This window comes from Myotis brandtii, unplaced genomic scaffold, assembly GCF_000412655.1.
Source record: "Myotis brandtii unplaced genomic scaffold, ASM41265v1 scaffold112, whole genome shotgun sequence".
NCBI lineage: Eukaryota > Metazoa > Chordata > Mammalia > Chiroptera > Vespertilionidae > Myotis > Myotis brandtii.
In genome coordinates, this window is record NW_005353838.1 from 14,869,850 (window position 1) to 14,887,511 (window position 17,662).

The 17,662-nt window shown below is 61.1% G+C and overlaps 1 protein-coding gene across 1 annotated transcript in view; it reads left to right on the plus strand.

The window, feature by feature from the left end:
- Positions 1 to 16,630, plus strand: part of KIF1A (kinesin family member 1A) — a 66,154-nt gene extending 49,524 nt beyond the window's left edge. Inside the window, exons 38-51 of the mRNA XM_014547194.1 lie at positions 1,677 to 1,797; positions 2,124 to 2,439; positions 5,259 to 5,282; positions 6,413 to 6,527; positions 7,334 to 7,467; positions 8,260 to 8,321; positions 8,701 to 8,846; positions 9,317 to 9,517; positions 9,969 to 10,046; positions 10,468 to 10,592; positions 11,498 to 11,650; positions 12,078 to 12,270; positions 13,014 to 13,132; positions 13,458 to 16,630. Of these exons, the coding sequence (XP_014402680.1) occupies positions 1,677 to 1,797; positions 2,124 to 2,439; positions 5,259 to 5,282; positions 6,413 to 6,527; positions 7,334 to 7,467; positions 8,260 to 8,321; positions 8,701 to 8,846; positions 9,317 to 9,517; positions 9,969 to 10,046; positions 10,468 to 10,592; positions 11,498 to 11,650; positions 12,078 to 12,270; positions 13,014 to 13,132; positions 13,458 to 13,500 (1,830 nt within the window). The 3' untranslated portion in view covers positions 13,501 to 16,630. The remainder of the gene's footprint in view (positions 1 to 1,676; positions 1,798 to 2,123; positions 2,440 to 5,258; positions 5,283 to 6,412; positions 6,528 to 7,333; positions 7,468 to 8,259; positions 8,322 to 8,700; positions 8,847 to 9,316; positions 9,518 to 9,968; positions 10,047 to 10,467; positions 10,593 to 11,497; positions 11,651 to 12,077; positions 12,271 to 13,013; positions 13,133 to 13,457) is intronic.
- The last annotated feature ends 1,032 nt before the right edge of the window (positions 16,631 to 17,662 follow it).

The window sequence follows — 17,662 nt, forward strand, 5'->3', positions numbered from 1 at the left end:
GGGTGGTGGGAGGACAAGCATCCCATATTTCCCCGACCTTGCTGCTGAGGCAGGTGTGTGCCCTCTGGCAGGGGAACACCGACCAGGGGTCCTGGAGGCGGTTCAGGGGCGCACTGGGTTGGCGGCCCAGCATCCTGGGTGAAGGTGTGCCCACCGGTCACTCCTTGTCACTGGGCCATTCCTGTCAAGGCTCCCAGGTGATGGTCAAGATCTCACAGCTTAGGCTGTCCCAGCATTTGGCACAGTGGACTGGGTGTGGGACACCTTGGGGACAAACCAGCCGGGGTGGGAGGGATGTGACGGGGAGACGCTGGAGCCAGCTGGGGCTGGGGGTTCACGACTGACATTGCAGAGAGCGCCCTGGAGTCACTGGCGGGCACGGCTGGGTCTGAGGGGCTGCTGTCCAGGGCTGTGGGGAGGTGAACAGGTGCTCCAGTCCCACACCGGCTGCTCCCAAGCCCTCCTCCTGCCTGACTCTTTGAGCTCGACCTGTGGGTGTCTCCATGGGCCCTTGAGGCTGTGAAGGTTGCATGTGCTCGCAGAGGGAGGTGGTGCCCACATTGTAGAAGCGCCCATGTCTATACGGACAGAGGGTCCTGGGGAGTTGCCTCCCGCACTGACTCTCGGGCTCAGACATCCTGAGAGGGGGGCTGTGAGGGACCGTCCCTCAGATGAGCAACTTGGGGATTGGGGAACAGGGACCCCAGCAGGGGCAGATGAAGCTCTAGTTCCAGCCCTGCCCTGGAACCTTTTAGAAGGAACTCACCTTGCACTCATATCCAGAGGAGGGAGGGCCTGGGGAGTGTTCTCATGTGGAGGTGACACCATGACAGGCAGGCTGGGGCTGCACCTGGGACGGTGAGGCGGACAGGGGGTGGGGTGGGCCTGTCACTGTGCGAATGCACCCCGGGACCTGGCGGTGAAGGCTGGGCGCCCACCCACACGGGGGCCACCTGCACGGATGTGGACTGCTGTGTCTGGGTCATGGGAACCGCGACCCCCACGGGAGGGCATGTGCCCCTGGAAGAGGTCTGTGTGTCATGCTGAGTGATGCCTTGGACCTCAGCCTTCCCCCGACCTCAGGCAATTCCTAGATTCTTAGGGCAGGAAGGGAGTGGGGGGCAAAGGAAAGGGGTGGAGGGGGTGCCTCCCAGGCCTCCCAGCCCGCACTGAGGGCTGTGTTGGTGGGTCTTCTTGCTGCTGGGGGCACCTTGGGGAGCCTCAGCCCTGGGCTAAGTCCCAGGGTAGCCTAGGAGGCTGCTGGACCTCAAGCCAGCAGGGCTTTGGCTAAAAGGTCCTTCCTGTCCCTGGAGGCCCCAGTCCCATTGCTGATGGGCTTTGGTCCTGCACCTGGAGGCTGTGGGAGTGAGGCAGCCCCAGGGCAGCTCTGGGGTCCATCAGCCCCGTGCCTGAGGTCAGGGCCCTGGTCCCAGGACAGGAAGGCGGCGTAGACCATCGCTGCTCTGGCCCCATGCTTGGCTTTGGCCCGCCTGGCCCCACCTCCCGCCCTGTCCTGGAAAAGCCTAGGGGACCCTCCTCAGTGGTGGCCCCAGGCAGGCACCATGCTAAGGCTTGGCCGGCCAGGCCAGCGGGCCCCTCCCTAGGGCCTTCTTCTCCCGGGACCCTGGCTGTTATCCTCGGAGCCCGTGGTGGATCCGGCTGCTCTCTCCCCTCAGATGCTGAGGCTTGGCGACCCCAACCTAGTTCAGGCTTTGGGTCTCGGGCTGCCCACGAGCTTTGCCACAGCCCCGGCCTCGCTGCTTGAGGCCCCACGCTTTGCAGCCTCCCTGGCTCAGAGTGGGCCTGCCGGCTTGGTGGCTTCTCTCTGTGCAGCTCCCCCTCCCTGCCGCTGCCCGCTGTCCCTGCCCGCTGCCCCACCCCCCATGGCCCCAACGCCTCACTAACCTGTGACTGTTTGTGTTTTGCAGGCAGTTTCTTGATTCGGACATGCCTAGGTATCATTTGTGCCCTCGGTTTTCTTTCAGCATCTCCCTGCTCCCCCTCCACCCCCCAGCCCCGAGTTTTAATTTCCACTTCCTGGATTCCTTCTACACTTGCTCACCTCTCCCTCCTGTTTCTTCATCTTTTATTTCCTTAGAATACCTTTTTGATTTTTTAAACTTGCTTCTTCACCCCCCTGGCTGAGTCCCTCTGCCCCTCTCTCGGTTTTGGCTGCTTTGGTAGTTGGCTGCCCTCCCGTAGACACTGGCTGGCTCCCGCTCCTCCCACCCCAAGCCTTGCCCCCCCTGTGCCCGCCCGACCTCACCCTGCCGGAGAGCAGCGGGCGCTCTGCATGCAGGCTGGCTGGCCAGGCTCCCCAAAAGGTGACAGAGAAAAGAGGGAGGGAGTGAAGCCACCCCGCCAGATCTCCACCTCTGCCCCTTCTACCCCTGAGTGTGAGCCCTCACCTGGCTGTGGCCACCACACACCCTTTAGGAAGTAAGTGGACAGGACAGCTGTGAAGGGCCCAGTAAGTCTCTGGACTCGCTTGGGTGGTCTCGGGTTAAACCACTGGAGGCACAGGTTCCTGGGCTGGGGACCTTCCATCCCAGTTGAGGCCCCTGAGGCTGGACAGCCTCCGTCTGTTCTGAGCGAAGCGTCAAGGCTGTCACGTTCTGGGTCCCGGTGGGTTTGGCCAGAGTTCCTTGAGGTGGTCCTGGGGGTCCCCTGTGGGTAGCCGGAGGCTTCCAGCTTGAATGTTTGGGCCTGTAAGCTACATGGGGGTGGAGGGTGGCACGGCCGGACCGCCTGAGGCTGTGTCCCCGTTGGGTCCTGGCTGTGATGGTTTGGACAGATGGGTACTGTGAGCGGTTCCTGCGGGTGTGTCCCTGAGGGCGTGCACACACACCTGTTCAATGACAGAGGCTGCGACAGGCCCTTCCCTGGGAACACCGGCTGGGTGAGGCAGCGACCTGCAGTGGTGGTGGCCGCACCGAGGAGGGGAGCAGGGGCCTGCCTGTCCCAGGCAGCCGGGAGGGTTTGCTGGAGGAGGCGGCCTGCTAGCTGGTCCTGGAGGTGGGCCAGGCCGGCCGAGGCGGCTGCACCCTGTCCTCAGAAGGCGCTGGTGGGAGCCCATCAGCCCCGGCTCCTCCCCGGAAGGGACCCAGCTTAGGGGCTGGTTTCTTGATGAGTGGAAACTTCCTGCCCATCAGTGTGATTGCACGGGGGTGTGGATATTTCGTTTAAGTTTGCATTTCCACAACCAGCTCAGTGCTCAGGCTGGTCCTAGACACCACCCCCCTCAAACATGGTGGCTCCAGGAAGGTTCTAGTTCAAGCATGTCAAACTCAAAGGCTAACACGGGCCAAATAAACAAGGTTTAAGTTTATGTGGGCCGCAAAAATCAAACGCTTCAGTTTTCATAGAAACGTAGGTTTATTTTGATAGAGACATGCTGAATACAAAGGGCTGAAATAAATGAATCATTGTTAACATAAAATAATAGAACATTTTAATAAAAATTAATATTTTTCTTGAACATTAACTTACCAGACAGTGAATAACTACACAAATTAATAAGCGTAATGCTAATAAAACTGGTAATGCTAATAAAACTCGTAATGCTAATTTTCTCCTTCTCCGAAAGCGAACTATTTCCTGTTGCGCACACCAAACAAGTCAGTACAAGACTAATGACGTGGCAATCGGCTGCTAAAATATTCACTGCTAGTATTAGTGGAGAGAAATGGTGCGCCTGCGCGTAAGGGAAATGAATGCAACACGATTATAGTAATCAGTCAGCGAATATCGTAGTTCATTATTAATAATTATGTATAACAGGATTTTATAAAAATTAAGTGACGAAATTCTTATTAAAACGTTTCTTACATACGTTACATTGGCTGGGCCGCAAAAATATTCGTTGTGGGCTGCATGGTGGGCCGCGAGTTTGACATGCTTGCTCTAGGTAAAGTGCAAACAGTGCCTCGTGCCTCATGAGTGGGGAGAGGGTCCCCATGGGTCTGAGATGGGGCCTGGGAGTCTACATTTCTAACACATTCCCAAAGCGTGCTGGTGCCGCAGGCCCGGGACCCCACGTCTGGGCCACACGGTTCTCCTGACAGCAATATCTGGGGGATTAGCTGAATGTGTCGTGGGGCAGAGTGAGGGGTGCTGTGTGGAATGGGGCTCCCTCCTGGGTGGCCTGGTGCCCAGAGAGGTCCTGAGAGGACGCTGTGCTCTCATGAGTGAGGGTCCTGGCATGGCCTCCTCAGCCTCCCAGCGGCATCCTCGTGGCCTCTCTGGGTCTGTGTTCCTGCCGTGTGACTGAAGGGCAGCTGTCCTTGGTTCCCATGCTGTGCCCTGCAATCCTAGGGCATCCCTTGTGGCTGTCACTCTGCCACCTACCCACCCTGCACACACCTGCGCCGTTGCTGACTCTCACTTGGGGTCTGGGGGAGACCCCCTCTGCAGAGGCCTCAGGAACTGGGGCTCAGGACGGGGTCCAGAACCCTCCCTGCCTGGGCTCCAGGGTCTGGTATCCGTGGTACATGGAGACGCTGATGGGGGGTCTGCAGGAGGTGGCATGGGGACTGGGGCAGCATCATGGTTGTGCCAGATTGGACCCTGGTCCGATTGGCCTTCTTGGCACCTGGGTGATGGGGCAGTAGAAGGCCCAGGAGAGCCTCTCGCACCACCCGCCCTGCCTGTGAGACCCAGCAGTCAGGTTTTGGAGACATTCTAGGTCACCAGTGTCCGATCAGGACAAAGCCACGATCTAGCCTGACAAAGGGCCTCTCACCAGGAGCTTCTCTGAGGGGCCTTGTGTCCAGTGGGCTTGCTTCCCACAGCCCCAGGCCCGGTTCCTGGGGGTCGGGGCGGGGCGCTAGTAATAATCTCAGTGATGCGAACATGCGCCACCCAGGCCTCAGGCATGCGCTCGCTCGAGTAACAGCTCCTGTCACCCACCAGGCAGCTCTGAGGCAGGGAGACAGGTCTGCCAACAGGCCGAGGCCAGGTGGCTATGCCATGGCATTTGGAGCTGGACAGTCTGGGGACTGTAGGGGTGGCCCTACAGAGCCTGGGTGTTTGGGGCCCCCCAGGATGGACGGCATCCCTAGGTCTTGGCCGCAGCTCCAGGGATGCCCACCTGGTCCTGCAGGGGACAGACCCAGGCTCTCCCTGCAGACACTGTGGGTGGTGCTTGGAGTGGTGTGTGGCCCGTGTCCGTTAGCTTGTGCCGGGCGGGCGACAGTGCTTGTTCTGACATATGAATCTCTTCTGTGTGTGTACGTGTGTCCTGCCTGCCTCGCCTTTAGCGTTTCATTCGGAAATGACACTAGGTACAATCACTCTCTTCCGCACTCGCTTGGTCCTTCCTCCGCTGCTTTTCAATTTCCTTTCTCCTCTGATGTCTCCCCGCGCTCTCTGCCCCTCTGTCGCCCGCTGTCCTCACATCCCTTCCCCTGGGTCTTTGTCCTCAATGACCTATGTCGACACGGCCCGGCCCCCTCCCACTGCTTAGTCCCGCGCCCCTGGGCGGTGCCACAGAGAGAAGGGCAGCAGAGGCACTGCTCATGCCCCTCGCGGCCTGGCTCCCCAGGCACCCTCCACACTCCTGGGCCTGTGCCACTGCCCGGCTGTTGTGTTGACGTGTTCCTCAGCTGTGTCTCTGTGAAGATGCTTGGATGGAAACCGGGCGAGGCAGGGGGCTGTGCAGCGCTGCCAGGGCCCACGGGCGGCCACAGTGGGCACTGAGGCACATTCCCCACCTCCAATATGCGGGCACAACTGTAGGAGCTCTGCCGTCCATGGCTTGAGCTGCCCCCACCCCGGGAGGGGTTTGCCGGCCCCTGGCTCATGCTCTGCTCATTATCTTTCCGGGTTGGAGATGGAGGCAGAGGAGAGGCCTCAGCCTGCTCTGCCTGAGTGGAGAGTCTGGCCGCAGTGGGCAGTGGTGCTGTCTGCACCTGGCCGCCCGGTTTCCACTCCCAGCATCCTCCCCGAGGGCCCTTCCTCTCCCAGGGGCGAGTCGGTCATGGAGGAGGGGGGCCCTGGAGGGTTTTGCAAACTGGGGCAGGTTCCTTAGGGTCCAAGGAGAGACCATGGCACCTCCTTACTCAGACCCAGGCCCCCGCCCTGTCCCCACCCTTGTAGTCGTTCCCCTCTTTCCTTGTCCCCACCCTCCCTGCTCTTAGCTTGAGAGCTGTGGGCTACCACATGCCACTCCTCGTCCACAGTGGAGGTGACAGCTGGGTACACCCTGCTGGTGGCATCTGGAGCCCCCCCCCCAGTCCTGAGTAAGGAGGGGACTGTCTTTCCTGGACACTGCCCCCAGTCCTCTGGACCTGTGACCCCAGCGACACTCCCTGCGGGTCGCCATATGTCTGTCTGTCTGTCCGTCTGCATGTCCCCACCCCAGCCCAGTGTGGCCTGCACGTTGTTCTCTTACCTTCTCTCTGCTCCCTGCCAGGACCTTCTACCAGTTCGAGGCTGCGTGGGACAGCTCCATGCACAACTCCCTCCTGCTGAACCGCGTCACCCCGTACAGAGAGAAGATCTACATGACCGTCTCTGCTTACATTGAGGCAAGGCTCCTGTGCCCAGGCACGCCGCCGAAGTCACCTGTCCCCTGAGCCAGCGGGGCCTGCCCAGGGCAAGGAGGGCGAGCGCGCTCTGGACAAGCCCACACAACCCTGCTGTCTCCCCAAGTCCTCGCGACACCCATGCACCTCGCGCGGCAGTGCTGTCAGCCCACCCGCGTCTCTACTGTGTGGGCTGTCGGTGTGGCCAGGTGGCATCTATGCTCCAGGCAGCTCAAAAACAGAAGCCTCTTCCCCATCCCCAGGGCCTGGCGCACAGGAGCAGGCTGGGAGCCTGGGCGAATCTAGTGGGTACGGTAGCCAGGAATCTGGAAGTTTGGGGTCAGCATCGAGGGTGAGGGCATCGCCCCCCCTCAGAGCCTACTCCTCCATCTGTAATGGCTCTGCCCAGACAAGTCCCCAGTGCCCATTGGCTTTGTCAGAGTTACAGTTGAGCTTCAGGAGCACAAAGAGCGGCTGCATGTGACACCACACGCGCCACCATGACGTGGTCTGTGGCGGGTTAGACGCACCGCGTGGGTACGTTCTATTCTCACAGACGTGTAGCGTGTCTCGGATCGGTGGTGACCCTCGGGGCCTCTGCACGGAGGCTGGCCCTCGGCAGCCCTGGGAGGCAGGGCCCGCTGCCTCTGCCGGGAGGTGCTCCAGCGAGGACCAGGGACTCTCCCGCCTGCTCTGGGGCCACGCGGGGCCTGGCGAGGCCTGGGCTGTGGTCAGTGCCGTGGCTCTTGCCCCCAGGAGGTTAGAAGAGCGTGTCCTCTGCCTGAGCCCCCGCCTCCCTGTCCCCGCAGATGGAGAACTGTGCCCAGCCGGCCGTCATCACCAAGGACTTCTGCATGGTCTTCTACTCCCGAGACGCCAAGCTGCCCGCCTCGCGCTCCATCCGAAACCTGTTCGGCAGCGGGAGCCTGCGGTCCTCGGAGAGGTGAGCTGCTGGAGTGGGCAGGGCACCCTGGCCACCCAAAGACCGGACTGCTTAGGATGCTCGGCCACAGGCTGACGAGAGCCCAGCTTGTCCGCTTCTGGCTGGCCCCCTGCTCTCGGCCCTTCTCCTCACCCTGATGTTGGGGTTGTTGGAAGCCAGGGGGTACGTGTGGGACATCAATGGCATGTTAGGGAGCCACACTGCACCCCACCACCAGGTGACCTTCTTTCCCGGGGGCCACAGGGTCTGGGCCATCAGGGCCCCTCGCCTGCACACGGGGGAGGCTGGATAAATGGGGTGGGGGGAGCGGGCAGGCTGGGAGGGGACTCGGGGTGGAGGCTGGCAGCACCTGAGGGTCAGACTCCAGAACCAGATGTGCCTCTCCCACTCCCACCGCTCCTTGCACTCTGGGGGGACAGTGTCAAGGCAGTGAGGTTCCCCACATGCTCTGTCCCGTGGACCCCCCATATCCAGGCCACTCTGGGCACAGCTGGGAGGAGGGAGTGTGGGGGTCAGGACTCAGTGGCCTCGGGCTGGCCACAACCAGTCATCTGAGAGGTCCACAAGAGGGTTGGTGGGTGCCCCCGGCAGAATCGGCAGTCCCAGGGAAAAGGGGGTCTGAGGTGGGGACTATGCGAGTAGGGCTGCAGTGTGGGGGCCTGGCACCCAGCTCCCCCTTGGAGGCCACCTGTGTGGGCAGGGCAGGTGCCCAATGTGACTTTGATGGTGGTGAGAGTTGGTCCCGGGCATCCCCGTGCTTGGTGACAGCATGTCCCCCTCTGCCCCCAACAGCAACCGTGTGACCGGTGTGTACGACCTCAGCCTGTGCCACGTGGCCGACGCGGGCAGCCCAGGTAGGTGTCTGTCCTGCTCTCTGTGGCAGGCCGGGCAGGGTGGCACTTATTGCGAGTCACCTGGGGTCCTCTGGGTCACTCCAGGTGACGTCAGCGAAGCTGCCAATTGGGGGGTTCCTTCCCTGTGAGAAGCACGGGCCTCTCCAAGGTTGTTCTGAGGGGCTGGAGGACAGGGAGGGGCGAGGCAGCAATGGGAAGGCCGGCAGAAGGGAGGGCATCTCGAGCTCTAACCCCCATGGGACGGATGCTGTATGACTTTCCTTGGGCGAGCCCAGGGTGGCTCTGAGGGTGGACCAAGGGTTAGGGGAGGGGGAGCTGCCCCAGGGCCCTGTCCCTGCACCCCCGGTGGGGACGTGGTCAGACAGGTGACCCTTTTCAGGGATGCAGCGGCGGCGCCGTCGGGTGCTGGACACGTCTGTGGCCTACGTGCGGGGTGAGGAGAACCTGGCGGGCTGGAGGCCCCGCAGTGACAGCCTTATCCTGGACCACCAGTGGGAGCTGGAGAAGCTGAGCCTGCTGCAGGAGGTGCGTCTGTGCCAGACCCTGGGGGTCCCAGGCCACCCCAGGACAGAGCGAGGGCACTCACACTGCTCTCACGGACCTAATTGCGGAGGGCTATTGGCTTGCAGACAGAGACCAGGAATCGGGGTGGGCAAGGCCCTCTGTCGCTAAGTCAGGGGCCCAGTGACCAGCAGCTGTGGACAGCAGGCAGCAGAGGCCCGCACCCACCCCCTGGGCCCCTGCCGGATGCTCGTGTCGGAGTTCGAGTGTCCATCCGCTCGGGGCTGGCACAGGCTGGGCGGGAGGCCAGGATGGAGGAGGGCAGCGTGTTGGCCACAGGGCATGGGAGGGGCTGATTCCCCATCAGCAGCGTGGCCTCAGGTTGCTTTGCTCTCCCAGGATCTGACCTGGGGCCCTGGAGCTCAGGGGGCTGCCCGCCCTGCCCTCGCCCGCGAGTGCAGCAGGTGAGGCCACGCTCTGGCTCTCGCGTGCAGGTCGAGAAGACCCGGCACTACCTCCTGCTGCGGGAGAAGCTGGAGACCACCCAGCGGCCCGTCCCCGAGACGCTGTCCCCGGCCTCCAGCGAGGACTCGGAGTCCCACAGCTTGTCCAGCGCCTCCTCTCCACTCTCGGCTGATGGCCGAGCGTCGCCCCCGGAAACTCCCAACGAGAGGCAGCGGGAGCTGGCCGTCAAGGTAGGCAGCTGGGCAGTTGGGCGGGTGGGCAGCACGGCCATGACCCAGCCCCTGCAGAGCTCCAGTGACGTGGCCTTGTCTGTGCTAGGTCCTGTCAGGGCCTGGAGCTGGGAAGATGAGGGGTCTATAGAGTCCCCTTGCCCACAGCCCCCACCGCACCCACACTGGAATTTGGGAGTCCCCTCCCTGAGCAGTGGCATGTCCTCTCTTAAATACCGAAATCGGTGGGGAGCTGACCACCCGAATCCCCGCCCATTTTGCGGCTGGGGCCACCGAGCTGGCCTTCGCCCAGTCCCAGTCCTGCCTGGGGAGGCTTCCCTGTCTTCTTAGAGGCCTGCAGGTGCTCCCACCTTGACCTGCAGTGCCGGGCACCTGGGCCAGTCTCTGTGTTGTTGGGGGCTGAGCCCTCGGCCGAGCCTGGTCCCTGACTGGGTGTTTGCTGTTCCTGCAGTGTTTGCGCCTCCTCACGCACACGTTCAACAGAGAGTACACACACAGCCACGTCTGCATCAGCGCTAGCGAGAGCAAGGTGGGCACCGAGTCAGGCCCGGAGCCCCCACCCTGGCTCATGGCTCCCACGCCAGTGTCCCCATGGCACTCCAGCCATCCTGGGTCCTCGCTCCCTGCCCCGCAGCCTGCCGTGCTGGCCTCTCCCTCTGCCTGGGAGGGCCACTCCCCATGGTCCTCAAGATGCACGTCCTAACCTCTGGCTCAGCCGCACCTTCCCCAGCACCACCCAGTGTGGTCCTCCATGCTCTTTGAAGCCCTACAGCCATGAGTCCCTGGTGGGGCTGGGAGGGGGTGGGAGGTACCTGCAGTGGGGGTGGGGGTGCCCTAAATGGGAGTTCAAATGCCAGCAAAGGTGCAGGAATCAGCCACTTCTTCGGTGTCCCCACCACGAGACTGTCCCCTCCCTGTGTCCCCTGTAAAAGCCTCTCTCTCCTCCACAGCTCTCTGAGATGTCCGTCACACTGCTGCAGGACACGTCCCTGTCCCCTCTGGGGGTGGCCACGCTCACTCCCTCCTCTACCTGCCCCTCTCTGGTCGAAGGGCGGTATGGAGCAGCTGACCTGAGGTGAGTGAGCCCTCAGGCTCCTGCGCAGCTTCCCGCTCTGCAAGACTAGCGACGACGATAGCCCTGACTCAGGCACGGAGTGCAGAGAAGGGGGCGCGGGTGGCCAAGTCACTCGGGGCAGCCAGACATCCAGGGCAGGCCTGGTGGCGTGGGGTCTGCAGGCACTGCCCCCAGAGTCTGCCCTGTGCCCACCCCACAGCCTCCTGTGAGCGTGATGTCCTAACCTTCTTTCTGAGGCCATGTTCTGCTGACGCATACATTTAAAACCAGCCCTGAATAAAAGCAGGAACAGGTCAAAATAGCACAAAACGAGACCCTTTTCATGGGGCGGCGCTCATAAAATGCTCAGTGAGAAAAACCTGAGCCCTCTCCTGCCGACAGGGACACGTGGCACGGGAGCCGTGCTGGGAAGAGACCCTCCCCACACTGCTGACACCGCTTATGTCTGATCATCCAATTTTAAATCCCTTGGCGTTTCCTGAATTTCTTCTTAAAAACAAAAAAAAATGGTATTGAATCCTCTGGCTGTCATCCTGGGACAGGCCTCCTGGGCCACCAGGTGCAGTCATAGGGCCTGGCGTGGGCCGTGGGCCAGACGGTCCCTGAGAGACTTGTGTCTCTTTCAACTCAATTTGGGGGATGACGAGTGGCTACAGCCACCTTTATGGGGTGAAGGGGGAGGGGCAGAGAGCACCACGGGAGAGAGGTGTGGAGCCCCTCACAGCTGACCCCTCCCCACGGTGTCCAGCACAATCCTGGAATCAGGTGGGTGGGCCAGACTGTGGGTGTGGCCGTCAGACAGCCAGAGGTGCCACAGTGGCTCTGAGAGCACGAGGCCCCATCAGGAGCCTGGGGAGGGTGGTTCTGGGCCCAGTGAAGGGCAGCAGCGTCCCTCCTTTCCCCAGGAGCCTGCAGCCCAGCTCCCGGCCGGCCAGCCCGGAGCCCGAGAATGTGCCAGAGGCTGATTCCAAGAAGATCCCCTCCCCTGCTCGGGCCACGGAATCGGACAAGGAGCCCCAGCGCCCGCTGGTTCCCGACATCCAGGAGGTCCGGGTCAGGTGCGCAGGTCACCGGCCAGCCTTGCCCCCTGACCTAGGGCTGGGGGAGGTCAGAGCAAGGGCCCTGGTGGTGATGTGTCTGCGAATGACCGGTGTGGCCACCATGCACATGTCCTGAGCTCACCACTGTTGGTGGGTGCAGTCGTGGGTCACAGCGTGACAGGCCAGGGCAGCTGCAGCCTTCCTACGCTTTTCCATCTTCCAGCTGGGGACCGAGGCTCAGAGACGGGTGGGTGGTTCTGGTCTCTGGCCTCCCAGGTTGGGGTCTTGCCAGGTCCCCAGGTGCCTCTGTCCTGGCTGCTCCTCTCGGAGGCCCGCTGGCGGCACGGCTGGGGACCTGGCTCATGGTGGACAGTGAACCTCCGAGCTGGGGCCTCCCACTGGCTGCCAGGAGGGCGTGGACGAGCAGACGTTCCTGTCCCCACAGCCCCATCGTCTCCAAGAAGGGCTACCTGCACTTCCTGGAGCCGCACACGGCCGGCTGGGCCAAGCGCTACGTGGTGGTGCGGCGGCCCTACGCCTACATGTACAACAACGACAAGGACACGGTAGAGAGGTTTGTGCTCAACCTCTCCACCGCCCAGGTGGAGTACAGCGAGGACCAGCAGGCCATGCTCAAGGTGCGGACACGGAAATGGGATGGGCAGGCCCTGGGCTGGCAGGACACAGTGCGTCCCAGACAGGGAAGGAGAGGGCAGGAGCCGGGGCAGCCTTTCCTGTCCCAGGTCTCTACCACCCATGGGGCTCATTGTCCTGGTGGCAACCAGTGGTGATGATGGGACAAGCATGAACCTTCTCCCATCCGAGGGCCAACAACCCCGTCCCCTCCTGAGGATACCCATGGTGGGGTGGGCCGAGCCACCCAGGCCAGCAGTGCTGTGGGCCCAGGAGTCCAGCCCCCTGCCCCCCAGCCTTGCCCTGCTCCTCTGAGCAAGCGCAGCTATGGATGTGGGTTCTGGGAACCCGACTCCTTCCCTCGGCCACTACAGTGGCACTAGGTGATTTTTGATTCCCTGGGGTGGGGGTGGGAACTCAAACCACGATGCCAAGGGCTCAAGCTTGAGAAGAAGGGACGCCAGGATTACGGGCCCAGTGGACATATCTGGACCACAGCTATGCCAGGGTCCCGGGGGAAGGAGCCTTGGCCTATGAGGTGGGGACACAGAGCAGTGGCAAGGGGCCCTGGGGCATGAGAATAGAGGGGTGTCCTGCAGAACCTTCCGGGCCAGGCCGTGCACACTGCAGAGTTCACATAGCCCTGTCAGCGCCCCCAGCCTGTGGGTCTCCCCTCTTGCTCCCTCCTCCCTGGCTGAGTGCTGACCCCAGGGAGGGGCGGTGCCTCTCACAGCGCGGTGCTTTGCAGACGCCCCACACGTTCGCCGTGTGCACGGAGCACCGTGGCATCCTGCTGCAGGCCAGTAGCGACAAGGACATGCACGACTGGCTGTACGCGTTCAACCCTCTCCTGGCCGGGACCATACGGTAGGGCCACCTCAGGCTGGATGGGTGTTTGCACCTCCGCTGGGACGAGGGAGGGTGCAGGCCTGGGGGCATCCGCAGGGGCGTCGGTGTTCATGTTTGTCCTTGCTGCTCACGGAGTGGATAAACTCCCCAAATTTTCAAACTTCACCTGCCACCAAGGTGCACTTTTCTGTAGGGAAGAAACCTCTGTGTAGGGAATAGCCAGGCCCCCCTCCCTCCGTGACTTCACAGGGGTCACGGTGACATGTCTCTCGGGTGACAAGGGAACCAGAGGGGTCTGGGGCCGTCCTCCCTGAGCTCTGATCCTCTTCCAACCCTCCCGCAGGTCCAAGCTTTCCAGAAGGAGGTCTGCCCAGATGCGGGTCTGAGTGGAAGACACCCCCCCTCCAGACAGCCAGCAGGCCCGGCCTGCCCCCTCTCACCATCCGTCTGTCTTTGCCACCCAGTCCTTCCCACCAGACAGCCAACAAGTCCCCTCCTCCCAGGGACGCTGTGCTGGGCCAGCGAGCCTGCCTCTGGCCGGGGACCTGCACCACATGACTGTCATGCTCCCAGTGGAGGCCGTGTTGTCATCATTCCTTCTCTGAGACTGTGCCCTGGGGGAGGGGGGGAAGAGCTGGGAGACGCTGGAGAGACCGGAGGGCACCAGTCAGGGGCATCGGTGACGTTCTCATATTTTTTTAAGCATAGACAGACTTATAATTAATATACAGTAGTTAGCGACATGGAAGCAGTCCACTCAGAAGTTAACTATAAGACTGTATTCTATTTATAAGTATTTATTTCTAACGACCTTTAGGATTCAGATGGACCCTGTCCCCGCTTGTTCCCACACCAATCTCCCAAGCCTCTTAGGGACAGATAGGGTGGGCAGCTGCCTCAGAAGACCACAGTGAGGTTGGTGCCACTGGGCCACCTGCCTGAGGCCTCTCCCCAGCTGCCCATGGGGCAGATCCTCGTCCTGGGGTGTGTGCCTGAAGTCCCAGCAGCACAGAAGGTGGCGTGTGTCCCTTCTAGCAGGAGGTACAGCCACATCCGACCTGCACAGCAGCCGCCTGAGCTGTGACTCCCAGCAGTGCCAGTGCAGCTCCCGGGAGGGTGTGGGAGGTGAGGCAGTGGTAGGGCTGCAGGGGCTATGCTGGTGGGGCCGGGGAGGAAGGACAGGAGCCCACGCTCGTGCCGTGTGTCCAGGCAGGTGGGGCGAGGCTGGCTGGGGTTAGAGGTGGTCCAGGGTGATGGTCCAGGCAGCGAGGGGCTTGAGGTACAGCCTCTCCAGTTGCTGTGAGAAATGGGGTGAGCTCCAGGTTGCTTCTGGAAGAAAGTCTGAGATTTCCCCTCTTTGCCCCGAGAGAAGAGAGTTCCGTGAGTGCCATGGGCTCCTCCTCCCCCTTCTGCATCAGATGTGCCACCATTCTCTTGTTCTGGCCCCTCTGCAGACCCTGTGCCCAAGGGTTGGCCAGGACAGGACAGGAGTCAGCGCAGGCCACGAGTCTGGCCGAGGGTCCTGTCTAGGCCCTAAACCCAGCAGAGAAACCACAGGGGTCTCCTGGGAACTGTTCCCACACCCGAGGCACATCGGGCCTCTTTTTAGCTCAAGAAAAAAAAACACTGCAAAACTGTCCCCAGCAGAGCGGCTTCACTTGGCCCCAGTTCATGCCCAGCCTTGCTGGTCCACAGCTTTCTCTGGCAACTCCCTCCATCCTTGCCAGCCCCTGCTGGGCACCGTTCACTGACACCAGTTTCCACTCGGCTTGGAGGACTCCAGCTCACCCTGGAGACAGTGGTTCTGAGACCCACACTGTCCCGCGTGGTGCTGACATGACACATGGACATTCTCACGGTTCCGGCCACTGAGGCCAGAGGTGCCCCCAGCTCCTTCCTCTGGGGATGTGTGGTGTGGGCTTCGTCCGAGGGACAAGGATCCAGTGTGGTTTTCCTTTGGGGAAGTTGTTCAGGCCCCTTAAGCTTGGCCTCAGATGAGGGATGCAGGAGGGCGGACCCTGTGGCAGCGTGTGTGCCCGCCAGCCTGCACCAGCCCAGCTCGAGGCTGACAGCCCTTCTGTGCCTGGACAGCGCTCCTGAGGGGAAGCTGCCAGCAAGCGTCAGGGCCCAGGACCGCGTCTGTGCGCACATTGTCCAGAAGCAGGGACAGTGCTCACCTCCACAGGTGTTCCCGGAGGTGATGGGCTGAGACACACAGGAGAGGAGCTAGTCTGGGACAAACACTGGCTTCTATGACAGCCTGTGGCGGGGAGAAGCAGGGAGGGGCGAGTGCTAAGAGAGTCAGGCTCCCCAGGGCCCAGCCATGGCCCACTCAGGTCAGCCAGCCTGAGGGCATGGCCCCAAGAGGGTCTGAGGCCTTTGCACGAGGGCACAGGTGTCTGAGGCCAGCCAACCTGCAGAGCACCTGTGTCCTCGGCAGGGCCAAGGGAAGGGGCCCCCGAGAGGGTTTTCGGAATCTCCCCAAATTCAGGAGCCTCCCCAGCCATGGAGGCTTCCAGGGACCGTTTCATCCTGGCCTGGGCCGTCTCAGCAGTGATGAGGAGCCAGGCGTGGACCTGGCGTCCCTTCCGGGCCGGCTGTAGCGGGAGGTCCTAGGTCCGAGTCCAGACACCCAGAGTGGCCGGAGAGGAAACCCACGAGGAGTCAGGAAGCCTGGTCTCTGTGCCCGCCCTGCCCGAACCTCCATGTGTCATGTTAGCTGAGACAAGTCGTTTATCAAACCGGGACTTCGTTTCCACATCTGTGACAAGCGAGGCTCATCTGGGGGCCCCCGAGTTTGCACCCTTTGGGGTGCAGAGAGCAAAGTCAGGTCTGGTGTGGCTTCTGTTCCTGCTGAGTAGGGAGGAGAGAGAGATCCAGAAAGCAACTCTGGTGGTTTTTGTTTGAATGCTTGATGCTGCTCAGGCTGCGGCCTCGTTTTGTTTGAAAGACACCATTCTCGTCCGGATCCGCTCTCTGTCCCCCCAGCGGAGTGTGAGTTCCTTCCAGAGGCTCTAGGGAGAGGTCCCAGGGGGGATGCTGGGCTCGGCCGGCCGGCCATGGGCTCCAACCTGGCTGGTGTCCAGGGTGTGTGAGATGCTCAATAGTTGCAAGGACTCCCTGTTCTGAATAACCACTCGTGAGATGACAATGTTTCATTTCAGCCACACACACATACACCCAGGTGGCTGTGTGAGGCAGTCCCACCTCAGGCGGGTGTGGCGAAGTGCTCGGGGAGGTGTGAGCAGGTTGCCACGCTGGTCCTCCCGACAACAGGCTGTGGCTTCTTCCTGGGCCTGTGCTTCCTGTAGCTGCCTGTTCCCGAGGCTCCCTGCGGCTTGTACATACGTGGTTGTGTGGCACACCCACCCCTGCACCATAACTGCCATCCTGCCATAATGACTCCAGTTCCCCAACGTCCTGACCCCGAGTGTTAGCTCTAGGCTCCTGTACTGTGTGTGTGCACCTACGCTCTGTCCAGTTATGAAATAAACGTGGTTCCTCACGCAGCCCCGAGCGCGGGCCTCTGCTGTGTGTTATTTGCACATCGGGTCACTGGTGGGAGATCTTAGACTTTTCACAAAGGTTGAGAAGTTAGGTCAAAATAGATCTTAGACATAAATGTAAAACACAAAACAGTAACACTTCTAGACAGACTTATCGAAATGCATCACTAAGAAAATGACCAGGAACTGGGAGAAGATATTTGTAAAACAAGGTTAGGACAAAGGATTTGTATGCAGAATATATAAGAATACATGAAGCATCATTATAACTCACCTAGAGGCCCGGTGCACAGATTCGTGCACCAGTGGGGTTTCTCAGCATGGCCTGCAGGGATCAGGATGAAACTGACTCTCCGACATCCCCCGAGGGGTCCCGGATTGCAAGAGGGCACAGGCCAGGCAGAGAGACCCCACCCGTGCACAATCGGGGTCAGGGAGGGATCACAGGAGGGCTTCAGGGCGTGTCTGGCCCGTCTGGCCCAGTCCAATTGGCCAGACCCCAGCATCAAGCTAACCTACCAGTCAGAGCATCTACCCTCTGGTGGTCAGTGTGCATCATAGCTACTGGTTGAATGGTCGAACGGTAGCTTAAGCTTTCATACACACACACACACACACTAATAATAGCCTAGGGTGTGGATGGGAAAGTTGAAAGGGGTCGACCTCAGCGAATGTACCTCAATCAGATTGAGGACGTTTTTAGCAAAGGCCAGCTTAGGAGTACCCTAATTAAGTTAATAACAATGTACCTACCTATATAGTTTAAGTTTAAAAATTTGGCTCTCAAAAGAAATTTCAATCGTTGTACTGTTGATATTTGGCTCTGTTGACTAATGAGTTTGCCGACCATGGGCCTCGGTGGTTGTCACATCGTGATGCCCTCACACCGTCACAAGGAGGCTGCGGGTGCAGCAGTCGCGTGCGGGTGGGTGGGGCTGCGTGCATGATGAGGCGCACGCGGGTGGGCGAGGACTTGATGCTGTGTGTGTGTCTCGGAGGCAGGGCCCGGCAGCTGCTCCATACAACAAGGCCTGGGGGTCCC